This window comes from Aquarana catesbeiana, linkage group LG11 (assembly GCF_042186555.1).
Source record: "Aquarana catesbeiana isolate 2022-GZ linkage group LG11, ASM4218655v1, whole genome shotgun sequence".
In the NCBI taxonomy this organism is placed as follows: Eukaryota; Metazoa; Chordata; class Amphibia; order Anura; family Ranidae; genus Aquarana; species Aquarana catesbeiana.
Genome location: NC_133334.1, coordinates 92457962 through 92477529, shown reverse-complemented (window position 1 = coordinate 92477529; position 19568 = coordinate 92457962). Strand labels below are relative to the sequence as shown.

At 41.0% G+C, this 19568-nt stretch overlaps 2 protein-coding genes across 3 annotated transcripts; one reads left to right on the top strand and one right to left on the bottom strand.

The window, feature by feature from the left end:
* Positions 1–261: 261 nt before the first annotated feature.
* Positions 262–4201, bottom strand: LOC141112202 (uncharacterized). The gene is made up of 2 exons (XM_073604797.1): positions 1823–4201; positions 262–832 (listed from the first exon to the last, which is right to left on the bottom strand). Exon 1 carries the CDS (start codon positions 4194–4196, stop codon positions 1965–1967), a length of 2232 nt encoding a protein of 743 aa, XP_073460898.1. The 5' UTR covers positions 4197–4201; the 3' UTR covers positions 262–832; positions 1823–1964.
* Positions 4202–12384: 8183 nt separating this feature from the next.
* LOC141112201 (uncharacterized) lies at positions 12385–16341 on the top strand. 2 transcript variants are annotated; one of them, XM_073604796.1, is made up of 2 exons: positions 12385–14780; positions 16066–16341. In XM_073604796.1, the coding sequence occupies exon 1, from the start codon at positions 12392–12394 to the stop codon at positions 14636–14638; it is 2247 nt and encodes a 748-aa protein (XP_073460897.1). In that variant the 5' UTR covers positions 12385–12391; the 3' UTR covers positions 14639–14780; positions 16066–16341. The 2 variants fall into 2 exon arrangements, with proteins under 2 accessions (XP_073460897.1, XP_073460896.1); XM_073604795.1 differs by having other exon boundaries at positions 15771–16341.
* Positions 16342–19568: the final 3227 nt, after the last annotated feature.

The window sequence follows — 19568 nt, the reverse complement described above, 5'->3', positions numbered from 1 at the left end:
TCATCAGCAAAACAACATACCTTGCCAAAAAAACCTTTAGTTATATCACTTACATATATATTGTAGTAGAATTTCATATTAACCAATATATTTTATGTTATTCATATTAATTTGCATGTGTTTTATTGATAATATAATTATTATTCATATTATTATTCATATTATAATTATTATATATAGAGAAAATTATGCACTAAGTGTGCATTTGGGGTCGCCCTTAATGGATATTATTGGCCACAAGTGAGTATTAAATCTCATAGATTGTTATATATAAAAGTGCACTAGAGTGCCATCTTTATTAAACACATTCAATATATAAAAAAATATAACAGTAGAATTTACAATTGTATAAAGTGCAAATACAAACACTATACATTCGCTTGCATATAGAGGATATAGCACCCATGTGCCTACAGCCCGCAGCCTGTATATGGAGAATCAGGCGGATGAGGTGTATGGCGTGTACCCGACATGTTTCGGAAATAGGTATGTATTACTCCTTCATCAAGGGATTTATGATTGGGTGCTCAAATCTATCTGTAAATATCAAAGGACAAAATAATAATAGAGAATATCTATGTCGTCATAAATTATATGCGACTGCATTTTTGCAATATATGCGATTTTAGTAGTTATTGAAGGAAGTAGTATAGAAAAGGTCTGGTATGGACTAATTATACTTACATCAATTTGATTCATAAAGACAAAAAACAGCAGTTAAAACAGTATAACTGAGAGCAGGCTGGCTTCTGGTTCACATGACACAAGGTGGGCAACCAGGAGTGTGATGCAGAGCGTTGCAGCACTTTCACAAGGGATGACCGATGGAGATCTGTGTATTTAAAGAGTGATGTTTGTAAGTGTACAAGGCATATAATTAAGCCAATGCTTTGCTGAAGGATAGAGTGGTCATTCAGCTGTGGTTAAAAGGGGAGAGTAGGTGTGTAGAAAAAGTATTCAGATGATCTAGAACAAAGTATCTATTCAAATTACCTTGTGGCTATTTAGTGATCTCTCAAGACCAGACCTCCAGGCAGCAGTTCAAAAGACTGACAGATGCCAAAGGAGTGTCTGTGTCCTAAATAGGACAGCTGATTGGACATCAGCCAATCAGTGTCCACTCCACATAGTCAGCTGCAAAACAAGCAGCCATGTGTGGAGATCGGGCATCCCCCAGACGACGAGGCGCGCGGCGTAGCCACGCCCATGGGGGCGTGATGACGTCATGCGTCTTGACGTCATCGGCGGGTATGCGGTCCCGGCGCGATTAGCGAAATCCACACCGGGAACCGTGCGAGAGCTCGTCCACATGCAGAAGGCCTATGGGGCGCGCAGCCAAGTGCTGCCCCATGGCCATGCATGCGTAGAGCTTACCCGCCGGGTGTCCGTGCGCACGCGCACATCCACACCAAGGAGAAACTGCGCCATCTAGTGGATGGATGTAAGAAGGTGAACAAAAATGAATCAACAAAAAGCCAGCCTGCTGTACATGATTACAAGAAAAATAAGAATAAAAAAGGTGAATAAATGAGGAAGCATAAAAGAGCAAAACAAGAAAAAAAAGGAAACATATTGTAAATGACCAGAGGTTACATATGGGCAGTTTGTGAAATAACAGTCAATTTCAAACGATGTTGATAAAATAAACAAAATCTTCAAAATCTTTAAAGTAAACACAAAGTGTTCATTATTGTAATCGAGCAATTTGTATTATAACGGTATAGGGAACCCAGATATACATATTGTTCAGACCTATCGTATAACGATGATTTAGATCAAAGACAGTCTAAATATATATGGGCACAATGTCTTGTATCCATACCTGTATCTATCTGGAAATGTTTTACCACACCGATGAATACTATTTAATACATGAAGTCTGGAAGCTGACAAAAAAACATAATAAAAGGTGAGACATTTAGATTAAAGTGTAAAAGTAAACAGTGGGATGTATTAGGAGGTCCCTATAGATCTAGTTCGCAGACCCCTGATGTGAACCCAGGCAGAAATGGTTTGAAGTTGAAGGCCCCGTTTAGGCCAGGTGGATGGTTGGCCCGTAGATTGTGTATCCATCTCAGTTCGCATTGGAGAAGACGCTTGTTAGAATCTCCTCCTCTTGGACTGAAGTGGATGCGATCAAGGGCCAAAAAGTATACTTTGGGGGTCGATGAGGGATGAGCCATTGCCATATGGCGACCAATAGGGAGGTCTGGATCGCGTTTGCGTATGGTGCCAAGATGTTGGTAAATGCGTTTCCAGAACTCGTTTATGGTCTTACCAACATAGTAGCACCCGCATTCGCAAGTCAGTAAATATACTATTGCTGGGGTTTTGCAATTAACGTAGTGCTTGGGGGTAAACCTTTGGCCATTAGGCAGAATAATATTTTTTCGTTTGTCCATATATTGGCAATAGTGGCAGCCCCCACACATATATGTTCCCAATACTTTGCATGGATCGCCTTTGCAAGTTTTGTACTCACTGTTAACTATTTTGTCTCCTATAGATGGTGGCCTCCTATAGGTGACTGTTGGGGCACTGGGGACAAAGGGGGCCAAAGTTTGGTCCATAGTTAATAAGTGCCAGTATTTATTTAGAATGCGCTTTATCTGCCTATGTTCTGAAGAATATGTCGTGATGATTCTAATTGTTTCATCTTTACTGGGTTGTTTTTGTGCATTAAGTAGGTCACGACGAGATTGGTTGAGCGCTCGTTTATACGCTTTTTTTAAACAGGTGTTTGAGTATCCTCTTTCGAGGAGTCTCTTTTTTAGGGCATTGGCTTCCATTTTAAATCTAGTATCATCGGAGCAGTTACGGCGTGCTCTTAGATATTGACTATATGGTATAGAGGTTAGAAGGGGCTTGGGGTGGAAACTACTTGCGTGCAACAATGAATTACCGGCTGTGGGTTTTCGGTATAGTTCACTGGAGAGATTGCCATCTGGTGATCTTTGGACCAGTACATCCAAAAATGTAATTTCCTTTGGACTGTGGGTCATTGTAAATTTTAAATTGAAGTCGTTCTTGTTAATACAATTAAGAAATTCATGTAGTAATTCAGTTGGCCCGTCCCATATCATGAAGATATCGTCTATGTAACGTCGCCATGTAATAACATGGCGCATATACACAGACAACGACTCCTGGACAAGCAGTGAATGTTCCCACTCCCCCAGGTACAGGTTGGCGTACGATGGGGCACAACAAGTCCCCATCGCCACGCCCTGTACCTGGAGGTAGTGGGAACCGTCAAAGCAAAAGAAGTTATGGTTGAGTATAAACTCAAGAGAGGCCAGGATGAATTCAATATATTTGGGTTCAGAATCGCTATATTGTTGCAAAATGTGTTGTATGGCCGATAACCCTTTAGCGTGGGGAATGGTGCAGTACAAGGATTCCACATCGATGGCTACCAATTGGGTGCCTTCTTCTATGTGTATGTCTTGAATAATCTGTAAGAAATGAATTGTATCGCGTACATACGATGATAGGCAAGTAACTAAAGGCTTTAGATGGTTATCAACTACACGACTGAGGTTTTCTGTTAGGCTTCCGCAGCCTGAGATGATAGGTCTGCCCGGTGGTTTTTTCTTTTGTTTGTGCAACTTTGGTAACGCATAGAAAGTTGCCTCTTTGGGGTGGCTAGTCCTAATGAACTCCCAAAGTTGTTTGGATATTGCATTATATTGAAATGCAGTATCAACAAGTGTATAAAAGTCGTGAGTGAATTTGTCCAATAGAGATTTGGGGATGGGGCGATACCACTCATGATTTTGTAATATATCCATGCACATCTCAGTATATTGTGCACTGTCCATAACCACGACGTTGCCACCCTTGTCAGAGGGTTTAATGACAACGTCGTGGTTGCGTGACAGCGCCTCCAGAGCCAACCGTTCATCACGGCTGAAATTGGAGTATGGATGTGGGAAGTTTTTCATTCTATTGATATCTGTTGATACCAATTTGAGAAAAGCTGCGGCGTTGGGGTTGGAGCTAGGCGAGGGATATAGGGTGGATTTATTTTTCAATGTACATACTTGCGTATGTGGGGTAGGTATAACATCCATGTTCCTGTCGGGGTCATGGGTGTTTTCCTGAGTCAGAGGATTTTCAAGTTCGTTTTCGTCTAGCAAAGCAACAAGATTATCTAATGCTTGAATCTCTTGATTTGTGAGCTTCTGTTCCGTCATGGGTTTTTTTGCATATAGACTTTTTAGTAAAACCTTGCGGATGAATAGATGTATGTCTTTAATGGCTCCAAATCTGTCCAGACGGGTGTCTGGGCAGAAAGTGAGGCCACGTCCTAGAACAGCCAATTCGTGTTCATTAAGTGAATATGATGATAGGTTGACTACATTTAGCGTGGTTGATGTTGATTGAGTTTGTGGGCCTTGGATGACTGTGTTTTTGCTTGTTTTTGATGCGTTTGCATGCGGTCTCGCATTTGATCTAAAAAAGTTCCAGGGAGCATAGATTGTGATTGTGGTGTGGTGGGCATAGTGGATGATGTATTTAGAGACGATCCGGAACAGCTGGCCGGAGTCTGTACATCTGATGTGTCGCTGTTAGGATGGTGATTTAAATGGGAGCCATTACTTGCCTGTGAGGGAGAGCTCTCCATGTGTGAAGACTCATCATATGATTCATTGCCCTGGCGACGCCGTTTAAATTGTCGACGACCTTTGGTATAACTAGAGGGCTGTAGGGAAGAAGAGACAGATGAGTGCATAAAGGATTCAGATGCGTTTTTTTGTTGTTTATTTTTTTGTGGTTTTTTGGAAAATTTATTGTTTGTGTTGGTTTGCCATTTGTAAGCTCTACCGTCTTCAAAGGCCTTCCTATCACGTTGTAGTTTTTTGTCCTTTTTAATTAATATATTTTTATTGAACTCTTCTAGATGTCGTTTTAGTCTTTCTTCTGACTCTGAGAAGGACACATGAGTTTTTAGTGGTGACATTTGATTTTGTAGTTTTTCCAATTTACCATCTATATCAGTTATACGTTTGGTATATTCATCAATAAGCAACAGCATCATTTTCCTTGAGCATTCCTTTAGGTTCTCCTCCCACACCGCCTTAAAACTAGGGTCTATATGCTCAAATGTAGGGAAAATTTGTACCCTAAGTCCAAAGGGGTTTAAATTAGCCGAAATGTAATCTTTGAAGGATTTAATGTGCCAGTGCAAGAGAGATTTTTTCTCTAACAATTGACTTAGGGTGGAGAAAGTTGTAGACAATTCAAAATCAAGAGATTCTTTCTTTTCAAATTCATTGTGTACTTTGGACATGAAGTCCGTCCAATGACTTCCTTGGTATAGGGCCATGTTGACAGAAAACGAAAAAATAGAAAATGAAAAACACAAAATCAAACAATGTAGTCTAAACTAGTCCGTTGTATGTACATACGTTGCTTCTCATGGAGGAGGGACTTACACCGGTATTTGCTACCTATCATGAAAGATAAAAGGAAAATGAGAGCAAGGTGTGTACAAAAGGGGAGGAGGGGGGCCAATATCCTGGAAATTGGAACTATAGAGAAAATTATGCACTAAGTGTGCATTTGGGGTCGCCCTTAATGGATATTATTGGCCACAAGTGAGTATTAAATCTCATAGATTGTTATATATAAAAGTGCACTAGAGTGCCATCTTTATTAAACACATTCAATATATAAAAAAATTTCCAGGATATTGGCCCCCCTCCTCCCCTTTTGTACACACCTTGCTCTCATTTTCCTTTTATCTTTCATGATAGGTAGCAAATACCGGTGTAAGTCCCTCCTCCATGAGAAGCAACGTATGTACATACAACGGACTAGTTTAGACTACATTGTTTGATTTTGTGTTTTTCATTTTCTATTTTTTCGTTTTCTGTCAACATGGCCCTATACCAAGGAAGTCATTGGACGGACTTCATGTCCAAAGTACACAATGAATTTGAAAAGAAAGAATCTCTTGATTTTGAATTGTCTACAACTTTCTCCACCCTAAGTCAATTGTTAGAGAAAAAATCTCTCTTGCACTGGCACATTAAATCCTTCAAAGATTACATTTCGGCTAATTTAAACCCCTTTGGACTTAGGGTACAAATTTTCCCTACATTTGAGCATATAGACCCTAGTTTTAAGGCGGTGTGGGAGGAGAACCTAAAGGAATGCTCAAGGAAAATGATGCTGTTGCTTATTGATGAATATACCAAACGTATAACTGATATAGATGGTAAATTGGAAAAACTACAAAATCAAATGTCACCACTAAAAACTCATGTGTCCTTCTCAGAGTCAGAAGAAAGACTAAAACGACATCTAGAAGAGTTCAATAAAAATATATTAATTAAAAAGGACAAAAAACTACAACGTGATAGGAAGGCCTTTGAAGACGGTAGAGCTTACAAATGGCAAACCAACACAAACAATAAATTTTCCAAAAAACCACAAAAAAATAAACAACAAAAAAACGCATCTGAATCCTTTATGCACTCATCTGTCTCTTCTTCCCTACAGCCCTCTAGTTATACCAAAGGTCGTCGACAATTTAAACGGCGTCGCCAGGGCAATGAATCATATGATGAGTCTTCACACATGGAGAGCTCTCCCTCACAGGCAAGTAATGGCTCCCATTTAAATCACCATCCTAACAGCGACACATCAGATGTACAGACTCCGGCCAGCTGTTCCGGATCGTCTCTAAATACATCATCCACTATGCCCACCACACCACAATCACAATCTATGCTCCCTGGAACTTTTTTAGATCAAATGCGAGACCGCATGCAAACGCATCAAAAACAAGCAAAAACACAGTCATCCAAGGCCCACAAACTCAATCAACATCAACCACGCTAAATGTAGTCAACCTATCATCATATTCACTTAATGAACACGAATTGGCTGTTCTAGGACGTGGCCTCACTTTCTGCCCAGACACCCGTCTGGACAGATTTGGAGCCATTAAAGACATACATCTATTCATCCGCAAGGTTTTACTAAAAAGTCTATATGCAAAAAAACCCATGACGGAACAGAAGCTCACAAATCAAGAGATTCAAGCATTAGATAATCTTGTTGCTTTGCTAGACGAAAACGAACTTGAAAATCCTCTGACTCAGGAAAACACCCATGACCCCGACAGGAACATGGATGTTATACCTACCCCACATACGCAAGTATGTACATTGAAAAATAAATCCACCCTATATCCCTCGCCTAGCTCCAACCCCAACGCCGCAGCTTTTCTCAAATTGGTATCAACAGATATCAATAGAATGAAAAACTTCCCACATCCATACTCCAATTTCAGCCGTGATGAACGGTTGGCTCTGGAGGCGCTGTCACGCAACCACGACGTTGTCATTAAACCCTCTGACAAGGGTGGCAACGTCGTGGTTATGGACAGTGCACAATATACTGAGATGTGCATGGATATATTACAAAATCATGAGTGGTATCGCCCCATCCCCAAATCTCTATTGGACAAATTCACTCACGACTTTTATACACTTGTTGATACTGCATTTCAATATAATGCAATATCCAAACAACTTTGGGAGTTCATTAGGACTAGCCACCCCAAAGAGGCAACTTTCTATGCGTTACCAAAGTTGCACAAACAAAAGAAAAAACCACCGGGCAGACCTATCATCTCAGGCTGCGGAAGCCTAACAGAAAACCTCAGTCGTGTAGTTGATAACCATCTAAAGCCTTTAGTTACTTGCCTATCATCGTATGTACGCGATACAATTCATTTCTTACAGATTATTCAAGACATACACATAGAAGAAGGCACCCAATTGGTAGCCATCGATGTGGAATCCTTGTACTGCACCATTCCCCACGCTAAAGGGTTATCGGCCATACAACACATTTTGCAACAATATAGCGATTCTGAACCCAAATATATTGAATTCATCCTGGCCTCTCTTGAGTTTATACTCAACCATAACTTCTTTTGCTTTGACGGTTCCCACTACCTCCAGGTACAGGGCGTGGCGATGGGGACTTGTTGTGCCCCATCGTACGCCAACCTGTACCTGGGGGAGTGGGAACATTCACTGCTTGTCCAGGAGTCGTTGTCTGTGTATATGCGCCATGTTATTACATGGCGACGTTACATAGACGATATCTTCATGATATGGGACGGGCCAACTGAATTACTACATGAATTTCTTAATTGTATTAACAAGAACGACTTCAATTTAAAATTTACAATGACCCACAGTCCAAAGGAAATTACATTTTTGGATGTACTGGTCCAAAGATCACCAGATGGCAATCTCTCCAGTGAACTATACCGAAAACCCACAGCCGGTAATTCATTGTTGCACGCAAGTAGTTTCCACCCCAAGCCCCTTCTAACCTCTATACCATATAGTCAATATCTAAGAGCACGCCGTAACTGCTCCGATGATACTAGATTTAAAATGGAAGCCAATGCCCTAAAAAAGAGACTCCTCGAAAGAGGATACTCAAACACCTGTTTAAAAAAAAAAAAAAAAAAAAAAGCGTATAAACGAGCGCTCAACCAATCTCGTCGTGACCTACTTAATGCACAAAAACAACCCAGTAAAGATGAAACAATTAGAATCATCACGACATATTCTTCAGAACATAGGCAGATAAAGCGCATTCTAAATAAATACTGGCACTTATTAACTATGGACCAAACTTTGGCCCCCTTTGTCCCCAGTGCCCCAACAGTCACCTATAGGAGGCCACCATCTATAGGAGACAAAATAGTTAACAGTGAGTACAAAACTTGCAAAGGCGATCCATGCAAAGTATTGGGAACATATATGTGTGGGGGCTGCCACTATTGCCAATATATGGACAAACGAAAAAATATTATTCTGCCTAATGGCCAAAGGTTTACCCCCAAGCACTACGTTAATTGCAAAACCCCAGCAATAGTATATTTACTGACTTGCGAATGCGGGTGCTACTATGTTGGTAAGACCATAAACGAGTTCTGGAAACGCATTTACCAACATCTTGGCACCATACGCAAACGCGATCCAGACCTCCCTATTGGTCGCCATATGGCAATGGCTCATCCCTCATCGACCCCCAAAGTATACTTTTTGGCCCTTGATCGCATCCACTTCAGTCCAAGAGGAGGAGATTCTAACAAGCGTCTTCTCCAATGCGAACTGAGATGGATACACAATCTACGGGCCAACCATCCACCTGGCCTAAACGGGGCCTTCAACTTCAAACCATTTCTGCCTGGGTTCACATCAGGGGTCTGCGAACTAGATCTATAGGGACCTCCTAATACATCCCACTGTTTACTTTTACACTTTAATCTAAATGTCTCACCTTTTATTATGTTTTTTTGTCAGCTTCCAGACTTCATGTATTAAATAGTATTCATCGGTGTGGTAAAACATTTCCAGATAGATACAGGTATGGATACAAGACATTGTGCCCATATATATTTAGACTGTCTTTGATCTAAATCATCGTTATACGATAGGTCTGAACAATATGTATATCTGGGTTCCCTATACCGTTATAATACAAATTGCTCGATTACAATAATGAACACTTTGTGTTTACTTTAAAGATTTTGAAGATTTTGTTTATTTTATCAACATCGTTTGAAATTGACTGTTATTTCACAAACTGCCCATATGTAACCTCTGGTCATTTACAATATGTTTCCTTTTTTTTCTTGTTTTGCTCTTTTATGCTTCCTCATTTATTCACCTTTTTTATTCTTATTTTTCTTGTAATCATGTACAGCAGGCTGGCTTTTTGTTGATTCATTTTTGTTCACCTTCTTACATCCATCCACTAGATGGCGCAGTTTCTCCTTGGTGTGGATGTGCGCGTGCGCACGGACACCCGGCGGGTAAGCTCTACGCATGCATGGCCATGGGGCAGCACTTGGCTGCGCGCCCCATAGGCCTTCTGCATGTGGACGAGCTCTCGCACGGTTCCCGGTGTGGATTTCGCTAATCGCGCCGGGACCGCATACCCGCCGGTGACGTCAAGACGCGTGACGTCATCACGCCCCCATGGGCGTGGCTACGCCGCGCGCCTCGTCGTCTGGGGGATGCCCGATCTCCACACATGGCTGCTTGTTTTGCAGCTGACTATGTGGAGTGGACACTGATTGGCTGATGTCCAATCAGCTGTCCTATTTAGGACACAGACACTCCTTTGGCATCTGTCAGTCTTTTGAACTGCTGCCTGGAGGTCTGGTCTTGAGAGATCACTAAATAGCCACAAGGTAATTTGAATAGATACTTTGTTCTAGATCATCTGAATACTTTTTCTACACACCTACTCTCCCCTTTTAACCACAGCTGAATGACCACTCTATCCTTCAGCAAAGCATTGGCTTAATTATATGCCTTGTACACTTACAAACATCACTCTTTAAATACACAGATCTCCATCGGTCATCCCTTGTGAAAGTGCTGCAACGCTCTGCATCACACTCCTGGTTGCCCACCTTGTGTCATGTGAACCAGAAGCCAGCCTGCTCTCAGTTATACTGTTTTAACTGCTGTTTTTTGTCTTTATGAATCAAATTGATGTAAGTATAATTAGTCCATACCAGACCTTTTCTATACTACTTCCTTCAATAACTACTAAAATCGCATATATTGCAAAAATGCAGTCGCATATAATTTATGACGACATAGATATTCTCTATTATTATTTTGTCCTTTGATATTTACAGATAGATTTGAGCACCCAATCATAAATCCCTTGATGAAGGAGTAATACATACCTATTTCCGAAACATGTCGGGTACACGCCATACACCTCATCCGCCTGATTCTCCATATACAGGCTGCGGGCTGTAGGCACATGGGTGCTATATCCTCTATATGCAAGCGAATGTATAGTGTTTGTATTTGCACTTTATACAATTGTAAATTCTACTGTTATATTTTTTTATATATTGAATGTGTTTAATAAAGATGGCACTCTAGTGCACTTTTATATATAACAATCTATGAGATTTAATACTCACTTGTGGCCAATAATATCCATTAAGGGCGACCCCAAATGCACACTTAGTGCATAATTTTCTCTATAGTTCCAATTTCCAGGATATTGGCCCCCCTCCTCCCCTTTTGTACACACCTTGCTCTCATTTTCCTTTTATCTTTCATGATAGGTAGCAAATACCGGTGTAAGTCCCTCCTCCATGAGAAGCAACGTATGTACATACAACGGACTAGTTTAGACTACATTGTTTGATTTTGTGTTTTTCATTTTCTATTTTTTCGTTTTCTGTCAACATGGCCCTATACCAAGGAAGTCATTGGACGGACTTCATGTCCAAAGTACACAATGAATTTGAAAAGAAAGAATCTCTTGATTTTGAATTGTCTACAACTTTCTCCACCCTAAGTCAATTGTTAGAGAAAAAATCTCTCTTGCACTGGCACATTAAATCCTTCAAAGATTACATTTCGGCTAATTTAAACCCCTTTGGACTTAGGGTACAAATTTTCCCTACATTTGAGCATATAGACCCTAGTTTTAAGGCGGTGTGGGAGGAGAACCTAAAGGAATGCTCAAGGAAAATGATGCTGTTGCTTATTGATGAATATACCAAACGTATAACTGATATAGATGGTAAATTGGAAAAACTACAAAATCAAATGTCACCACTAAAAACTCATGTGTCCTTCTCAGAGTCAGAAGAAAGACTAAAACGACATCTAGAAGAGTTCAATAAAAATATATTAATTAAAAAGGACAAAAAACTACAACGTGATAGGAAGGCCTTTGAAGACGGTAGAGCTTACAAATGGCAAACCAACACAAACAATAAATTTTCCAAAAAACCACAAAAAAATAAACAACAAAAAAACGCATCTGAATCCTTTATGCACTCATCTGTCTCTTCTTCCCTACAGCCCTCTAGTTATACCAAAGGTCGTCGACAATTTAAACGGCGTCGCCAGGGCAATGAATCATATGATGAGTCTTCACACATGGAGAGCTCTCCCTCACAGGCAAGTAATGGCTCCCATTTAAATCACCATCCTAACAGCGACACATCAGATGTACAGACTCCGGCCAGCTGTTCCGGATCGTCTCTAAATACATCATCCACTATGCCCACCACACCACAATCACAATCTATGCTCCCTGGAACTTTTTTAGATCAAATGCGAGACCGCATGCAAACGCATCAAAAACAAGCAAAAACACAGTCATCCAAGGCCCACAAACTCAATCAACATCAACCACGCTAAATGTAGTCAACCTATCATCATATTCACTTAATGAACACGAATTGGCTGTTCTAGGACGTGGCCTCACTTTCTGCCCAGACACCCGTCTGGACAGATTTGGAGCCATTAAAGACATACATCTATTCATCCGCAAGGTTTTACTAAAAAGTCTATATGCAAAAAAACCCATGACGGAACAGAAGCTCACAAATCAAGAGATTCAAGCATTAGATAATCTTGTTGCTTTGCTAGACGAAAACGAACTTGAAAATCCTCTGACTCAGGAAAACACCCATGACCCCGACAGGAACATGGATGTTATACCTACCCCACATACGCAAGTATGTACATTGAAAAATAAATCCACCCTATATCCCTCGCCTAGCTCCAACCCCAACGCCGCAGCTTTTCTCAAATTGGTATCAACAGATATCAATAGAATGAAAAACTTCCCACATCCATACTCCAATTTCAGCCGTGATGAACGGTTGGCTCTGGAGGCGCTGTCACGCAACCACGACGTTGTCATTAAACCCTCTGACAAGGGTGGCAACGTCGTGGTTATGGACAGTGCACAATATACTGAGATGTGCATGGATATATTACAAAATCATGAGTGGTATCGCCCCATCCCCAAATCTCTATTGGACAAATTCACTCACGACTTTTATACACTTGTTGATACTGCATTTCAATATAATGCAATATCCAAACAACTTTGGGAGTTCATTAGGACTAGCCACCCCAAAGAGGCAACTTTCTATGCGTTACCAAAGTTGCACAAACAAAAGAAAAAACCACCGGGCAGACCTATCATCTCAGGCTGCGGAAGCCTAACAGAAAACCTCAGTCGTGTAGTTGATAACCATCTAAAGCCTTTAGTTACTTGCCTATCATCGTATGTACGCGATACAATTCATTTCTTACAGATTATTCAAGACATACACATAGAAGAAGGCACCCAATTGGTAGCCATCGATGTGGAATCCTTGTACTGCACCATTCCCCACGCTAAAGGGTTATCGGCCATACAACACATTTTGCAACAATATAGCGATTCTGAACCCAAATATATTGAATTCATCCTGGCCTCTCTTGAGTTTATACTCAACCATAACTTCTTTTGCTTTGACGGTTCCCACTACCTCCAGGTACAGGGCGTGGCGATGGGGACTTGTTGTGCCCCATCGTACGCCAACCTGTACCTGGGGGAGTGGGAACATTCACTGCTTGTCCAGGAGTCGTTGTCTGTGTATATGCGCCATGTTATTACATGGCGACGTTACATAGACGATATCTTCATGATATGGGACGGGCCAACTGAATTACTACATGAATTTCTTAATTGTATTAACAAGAACGACTTCAATTTAAAATTTACAATGACCCACAGTCCAAAGGAAATTACATTTTTGGATGTACTGGTCCAAAGATCACCAGATGGCAATCTCTCCAGTGAACTATACCGAAAACCCACAGCCGGTAATTCATTGTTGCACGCAAGTAGTTTCCACCCCAAGCCCCTTCTAACCTCTATACCATATAGTCAATATCTAAGAGCACGCCGTAACTGCTCCGATGATACTAGATTTAAAATGGAAGCCAATGCCCTAAAAAAGAGACTCCTCGAAAGAGGATACTCAAACACCTGTTTAAAAAAAAAAAAAAAAAAAAAAGCGTATAAACGAGCGCTCAACCAATCTCGTCGTGACCTACTTAATGCACAAAAACAACCCAGTAAAGATGAAACAATTAGAATCATCACGACATATTCTTCAGAACATAGGCAGATAAAGCGCATTCTAAATAAATACTGGCACTTATTAACTATGGACCAAACTTTGGCCCCCTTTGTCCCCAGTGCCCCAACAGTCACCTATAGGAGGCCACCATCTATAGGAGACAAAATAGTTAACAGTGAGTACAAAACTTGCAAAGGCGATCCATGCAAAGTATTGGGAACATATATGTGTGGGGGCTGCCACTATTGCCAATATATGGACAAACGAAAAAATATTATTCTGCCTAATGGCCAAAGGTTTACCCCCAAGCACTACGTTAATTGCAAAACCCCAGCAATAGTATATTTACTGACTTGCGAATGCGGGTGCTACTATGTTGGTAAGACCATAAACGAGTTCTGGAAACGCATTTACCAACATCTTGGCACCATACGCAAACGCGATCCAGACCTCCCTATTGGTCGCCATATGGCAATGGCTCATCCCTCATCGACCCCCAAAGTATACTTTTTGGCCCTTGATCGCATCCACTTCAGTCCAAGAGGAGGAGATTCTAACAAGCGTCTTCTCCAATGCGAACTGAGATGGATACACAATCTACGGGCCAACCATCCACCTGGCCTAAACGGGGCCTTCAACTTCAAACCATTTCTGCCTGGGTTCACATCAGGGGTCTGCGAACTAGATCTATAGGGACCTCCTAATACATCCCACTGTTTACTTTTACACTTTAATCTAAATGTCTCACCTTTTATTATGTTTTTTTGTCAGCTTCCAGACTTCATGTATTAAATAGTATTCATCGGTGTGGTAAAACATTTCCAGATAGATACAGGTATGGATACAAGACATTGTGCCCATATATATTTAGACTGTCTTTGATCTAAATCATCGTTATACGATAGGTCTGAACAATATGTATATCTGGGTTCCCTATACCGTTATAATACAAATTGCTCGATTACAATAATGAACACTTTGTGTTTACTTTAAAGATTTTGAAGATTTTGTTTATTTTATCAACATCGTTTGAAATTGACTGTTATTTCACAAACTGCCCATATGTAACCTCTGGTCATTTACAATATGTTTCCTTTTTTTTCTTGTTTTGCTCTTTTATGCTTCCTCATTTATTCACCTTTTTTATTCTTATTTTTCTTGTAATCATGTACAGCAGGCTGGCTTTTTGTTGATTCATTTTTGTTCACCTTCTTACATCCATCCACTAGATGGCGCAGTTTCTCCTTGGTGTGGATGTGCGCGTGCGCACGGACACCCGGCGGGTAAGCTCTACGCATGCATGGCCATGGGGCAGCACTTGGCTGCGCGCCCCATAGGCCTTCTGCATGTGGACGAGCTCTCGCACGGTTCCCGGTGTGGATTTCGCTAATCGCGCCGGGACCGCATACCCGCCGGTGACGTCAAGACGCGTGACGTCATCACGCCCCCATGGGCGTGGCTACGCCGCGCGCCTCGTCGTCTGGGGGATGCCCGATCTCCACACATGGCTGCTTGTTTTGCAGCTGACTATGTGGAGTGGACACTGATTGGCTGATGTCCAATCAGCTGTCCTATTTAGGACACAGACACTCCTTTGGCATCTGTCAGTCTTTTGAACTGCTGCCTGGAGGTCTGGTCTTGAGAGATCACTAAATAGCCACAAGGTAATTTGAATAGATACTTTGTTCTAGATCATCTGAATACTTTTTCTACACACCTACTCTCCCCTTTTAACCACAGCTGAATGACCACTCTATCCTTCAGCAAAGCATTGGCTTAATTATATGCCTTGTACACTTACAAACATCACTCTTTAAATACACAGATCTCCATCGGTCATCCCTTGTGAAAGTGCTGCAACGCTCTGCATCACACTCCTGGTTGCCCACCTTGTGTCATGTGAACCAGAAGCCAGCCTGCTCTCAGTTATACTGTTTTAACTGCTGTTTTTTGTCTTTATGAATCAAATTGATGTAAGTATAATTAGTCCATACCAGACCTTTTCTATACTACTTCCTTCAATAACTACTAAAATCGCATATATTGCAAAAATGCAGTCGCATATAATTTATGACGACATAGATATTCTCTATTATTATTTTGTCCTTTGATATTTACAGATAGATTTGAGCACCCAATCATAAATCCCTTGATGAAGGAGTAATACATACCTATTTCCGAAACATGTCGGGTACACGCCATACACCTCATCCGCCTGATTCTCCATATACAGGCTGCGGGCTGTAGGCACATGGGTGCTATATCCTCTATATGCAAGCGAATGTATAGTGTTTGTATTTGCACTTTATACAATTGTAAATTCTACTGTTATATTTTTTTATATATTGAATGTGTTTAATAAAGATGGCACTCTAGTGCACTTTTATATATAACAATCTATGAGATTTAATACTCACTTGTGGCCAATAATATCCATTAAGGGCGACCCCAAATGCACACTTAGTGCATAATTTTCTCTATAGTTCCAATTTCCAGGATATTGGCCCCCCTCCTCCCCTTTTGTACACACCTTGCTCTCATTTTCCTTTTATCTTTCATGATAGGTAGCAAATACCGGTGTAAGTCCCTCCTCCATGAGAAGCAACGTATGTACATACAACGGACTAGTTTAGACTACATTGTTTGATTTTGTGTTTTTCATTTTCTATTTTTTCGTTTTCTGTCAACATGGCCCTATACCAAGGAAGTCATTGGACGGACTTCATGTCCAAAGTACACAATGAATTTGAAAAGAAAGAATCTCTTGATTTTGAATTGTCTACAACTTTCTCCACCCTAAGTCAATTGTTAGAGAAAAAATCTCTCTTGCACTGGCACATTAAATCCTTCAAAGATTACATTTCGGCTAATTTAAACCCCTTTGGACTTAGGGTACAAATTTTCCCTACATTTGAGCATATAGACCCTAGTTTTAAGGCGGTGTGGGAGGAGAACCTAAAGGAATGCTCAAGGAAAATGATGCTGTTGCTTATTGATGAATATACCAAACGTATAACTGATATAGATGGTAAATTGGAAAAACTACAAAATCAAATGTCACCACTAAAAACTCATGTGTCCTTCTCAGAGTCAGAAGAAAGACTAAAACGACATCTAGAAGAGTTCAATAAAAATATATTAATTAAAAAGGACAAAAAACTACAACGTGATAGGAAGGCCTTTGAAGACGGTAGAGCTTACAAATGGCAAACCAACACAAACAATAAATTTTCCAAAAAACCACAAAAAAATAAACAACAAAAAAACGCATCTGAATCCTTTATGCACTCATCTGTCTCTTCTTCCCTACAGCCCTCTAGTTATACCAAAGGTCGTCGACAATTTAAACGGCGTCGCCAGGGCAATGAATCATATGATGAGTCTTCACACATGGAGAGCTCTCCCTCACAGGCAAGTAATGGCTCCCATTTAAATCACCATCCTAACAGCGACACATCAGATGTACAGACTCCGGCCAGCTGTTCCGGATCGTCTCTAAATACATCATCCACTATGCCCACCACACCACAATCACAATCTATGCTCCCTGGAACTTTTTTAGATCAAATGCGAGACCGCATGCAAACGCATCAAAAACAAGCAAAAACACAGTCATCCAAGGCCCACAAACTCAATCAACATCAACCACGCTAAATGTAGTCAACCTATCATCATATTCACTTAATGAACACGAATTGGCTGTTCTAGGACGTGGCCTCACTTTCTGCCCAGACACCCGTCTGGACAGATTTGGAGCCATTAAAGACATACATCTATTCATCCGCAAGGTTTTACTAAAAAGTCTATATGCAAAAAAACCCATGACGGAACAGAAGCTCACAAATCAAGAGATTCAAGCATTAGATAATCTTGTTGCTTTGCTAGACGAAAACGAACTTGAAAATCCTCTGACTCAGGAAAACACCCATGACCCCGACAGGAACATGGATGTTATACCTACCCCACATACGCAAGTATGTACATTGAAAAATAAATCCACCCTATATCCCTCGCCTAGCTCCAACCCCAACGCCGCAGCTTTTCTCAAATTGGTATCAACAGATATCAATAGAATGAAAAACTTCCCACATCCATACTCCAATTTCAGCCGTGATGAACGGTTGGCTCTGGAGGCGCTGTCACGCAACCACGACGTTGTCATTAAACCCTCTGACAAGGGTGGCAACGTCGTGGTTATGGACAGTGCACAATATACTGAGATGTGCATGGATATATTACAAAATCATGAGTGGTATCGCCCCATCCCCAAATCTCTATTGGACAAATTCACTCACGACTTTTATACACTTGTTGATACTGCATTTCAATATAATGCAATATCCAAACAACTTTGGGAGTTCATTAGGACTAGCCACCCCAAAGAGGCAACTTTCTATGCGTTACCAAAGTTGCACAAACAAAAGAAAAAACCACCGGGCAGACCTATCATCTCAGGCTGCGGAAGCCTAACAGAAAACCTCAGTCGTGTAGTTGATAACCATCTAAAGCCTTTAGTTACTTGCCTATCATCGTATGTACGCGATACAATTCATTTCTTACAGATTATTCAAGACATACACATAGAAGAAGGCACCCAATTGGTAGCCATCGATGTGGAATCCTTGTACTGCACCATTCCCCACGCTAAAGGGTTATCGGCCATACAACACATTTTGCAACAATATAGCGATTCTGAACCCAAATATATTGAATTCATCCTGGCCTCTCTTGAGTTTATACTCAACCATAACTTCTTTTGCTTTGACGGTTCCCACTACCTCCAGGTACAGGGCGTGGCGATGGGGACTTGTTGTGCCCCATCGTACGCCAACCTGTACCTGGGGGAGTGGGAACATTCACTGCTTGTCCAGGAGTCGTTGTCTGTGTATATGCGCCATGTTATTACATGGCGACGTTACATAGACGATATCTTCATGATATGGGACGGGCCAACTGAATTACTACATGAATTTCTTAATTGTATTAACAAGAACGACTTCAATTTAAAATTTACAATGACCCACAGTCCAAAGGAAATTACATTTTTGGATGTACTGGTCCAAAGATCACCAGATGGCAATCTCTCCAGTGAACTATACCGAAAACCCACAGCCGGTAATTCATTGTTGCACGCAAGTAGTTTCCACCCCAAGCCCCTTCTAACCTCTATACCATATAGTCAATATCTAAGAGCACGCCGTAACTGCTCCGATGATACTAGATTTAAAATGGAAGCCAATGCCCTAAAAAAGAGACTCCTCGAAAGAGGATACTCAAACACCTGTTTAAAAAAAAAAAAAAAAAAAAAAGCGTATAAACGAGCGCTCAACCAATCTCGTCGTGACCTACTTAATGCACAAAAACAACCCAGTAAAGATGAAACAATTAGAATCATCACGACATATTCTTCAGAACATAGGCAGATAAAGCGCATTCTAAATAAATACTGGCACTTATTAACTATGGACCAAACTTTGGCCCCCTTTGTCCCCAGTGCCCCAACAGTCACCTATAGGAGGCCACCATCTATAGGAGACAAAATAGTTAACAGTGAGTACAAAACTTGCAAAGGCGATCCATGCAAAGTATTGGGAACATATATGTGTGGGGGCTGCCACTATTG

Coding starts and splice junctions, on each gene's coding strand:
- LOC141112202 (XM_073604797.1), bottom strand. CDS start 4,196: ATGACGGAACAGAAGCTCACAAATCAAGAGATTCAAGCATTAGATAAT.
- LOC141112201 (XM_073604796.1), top strand. CDS start 12,392: ATGACGGAACAGAAGCTCACAAATCAAGAGATTCAAGCATTAGATAAT.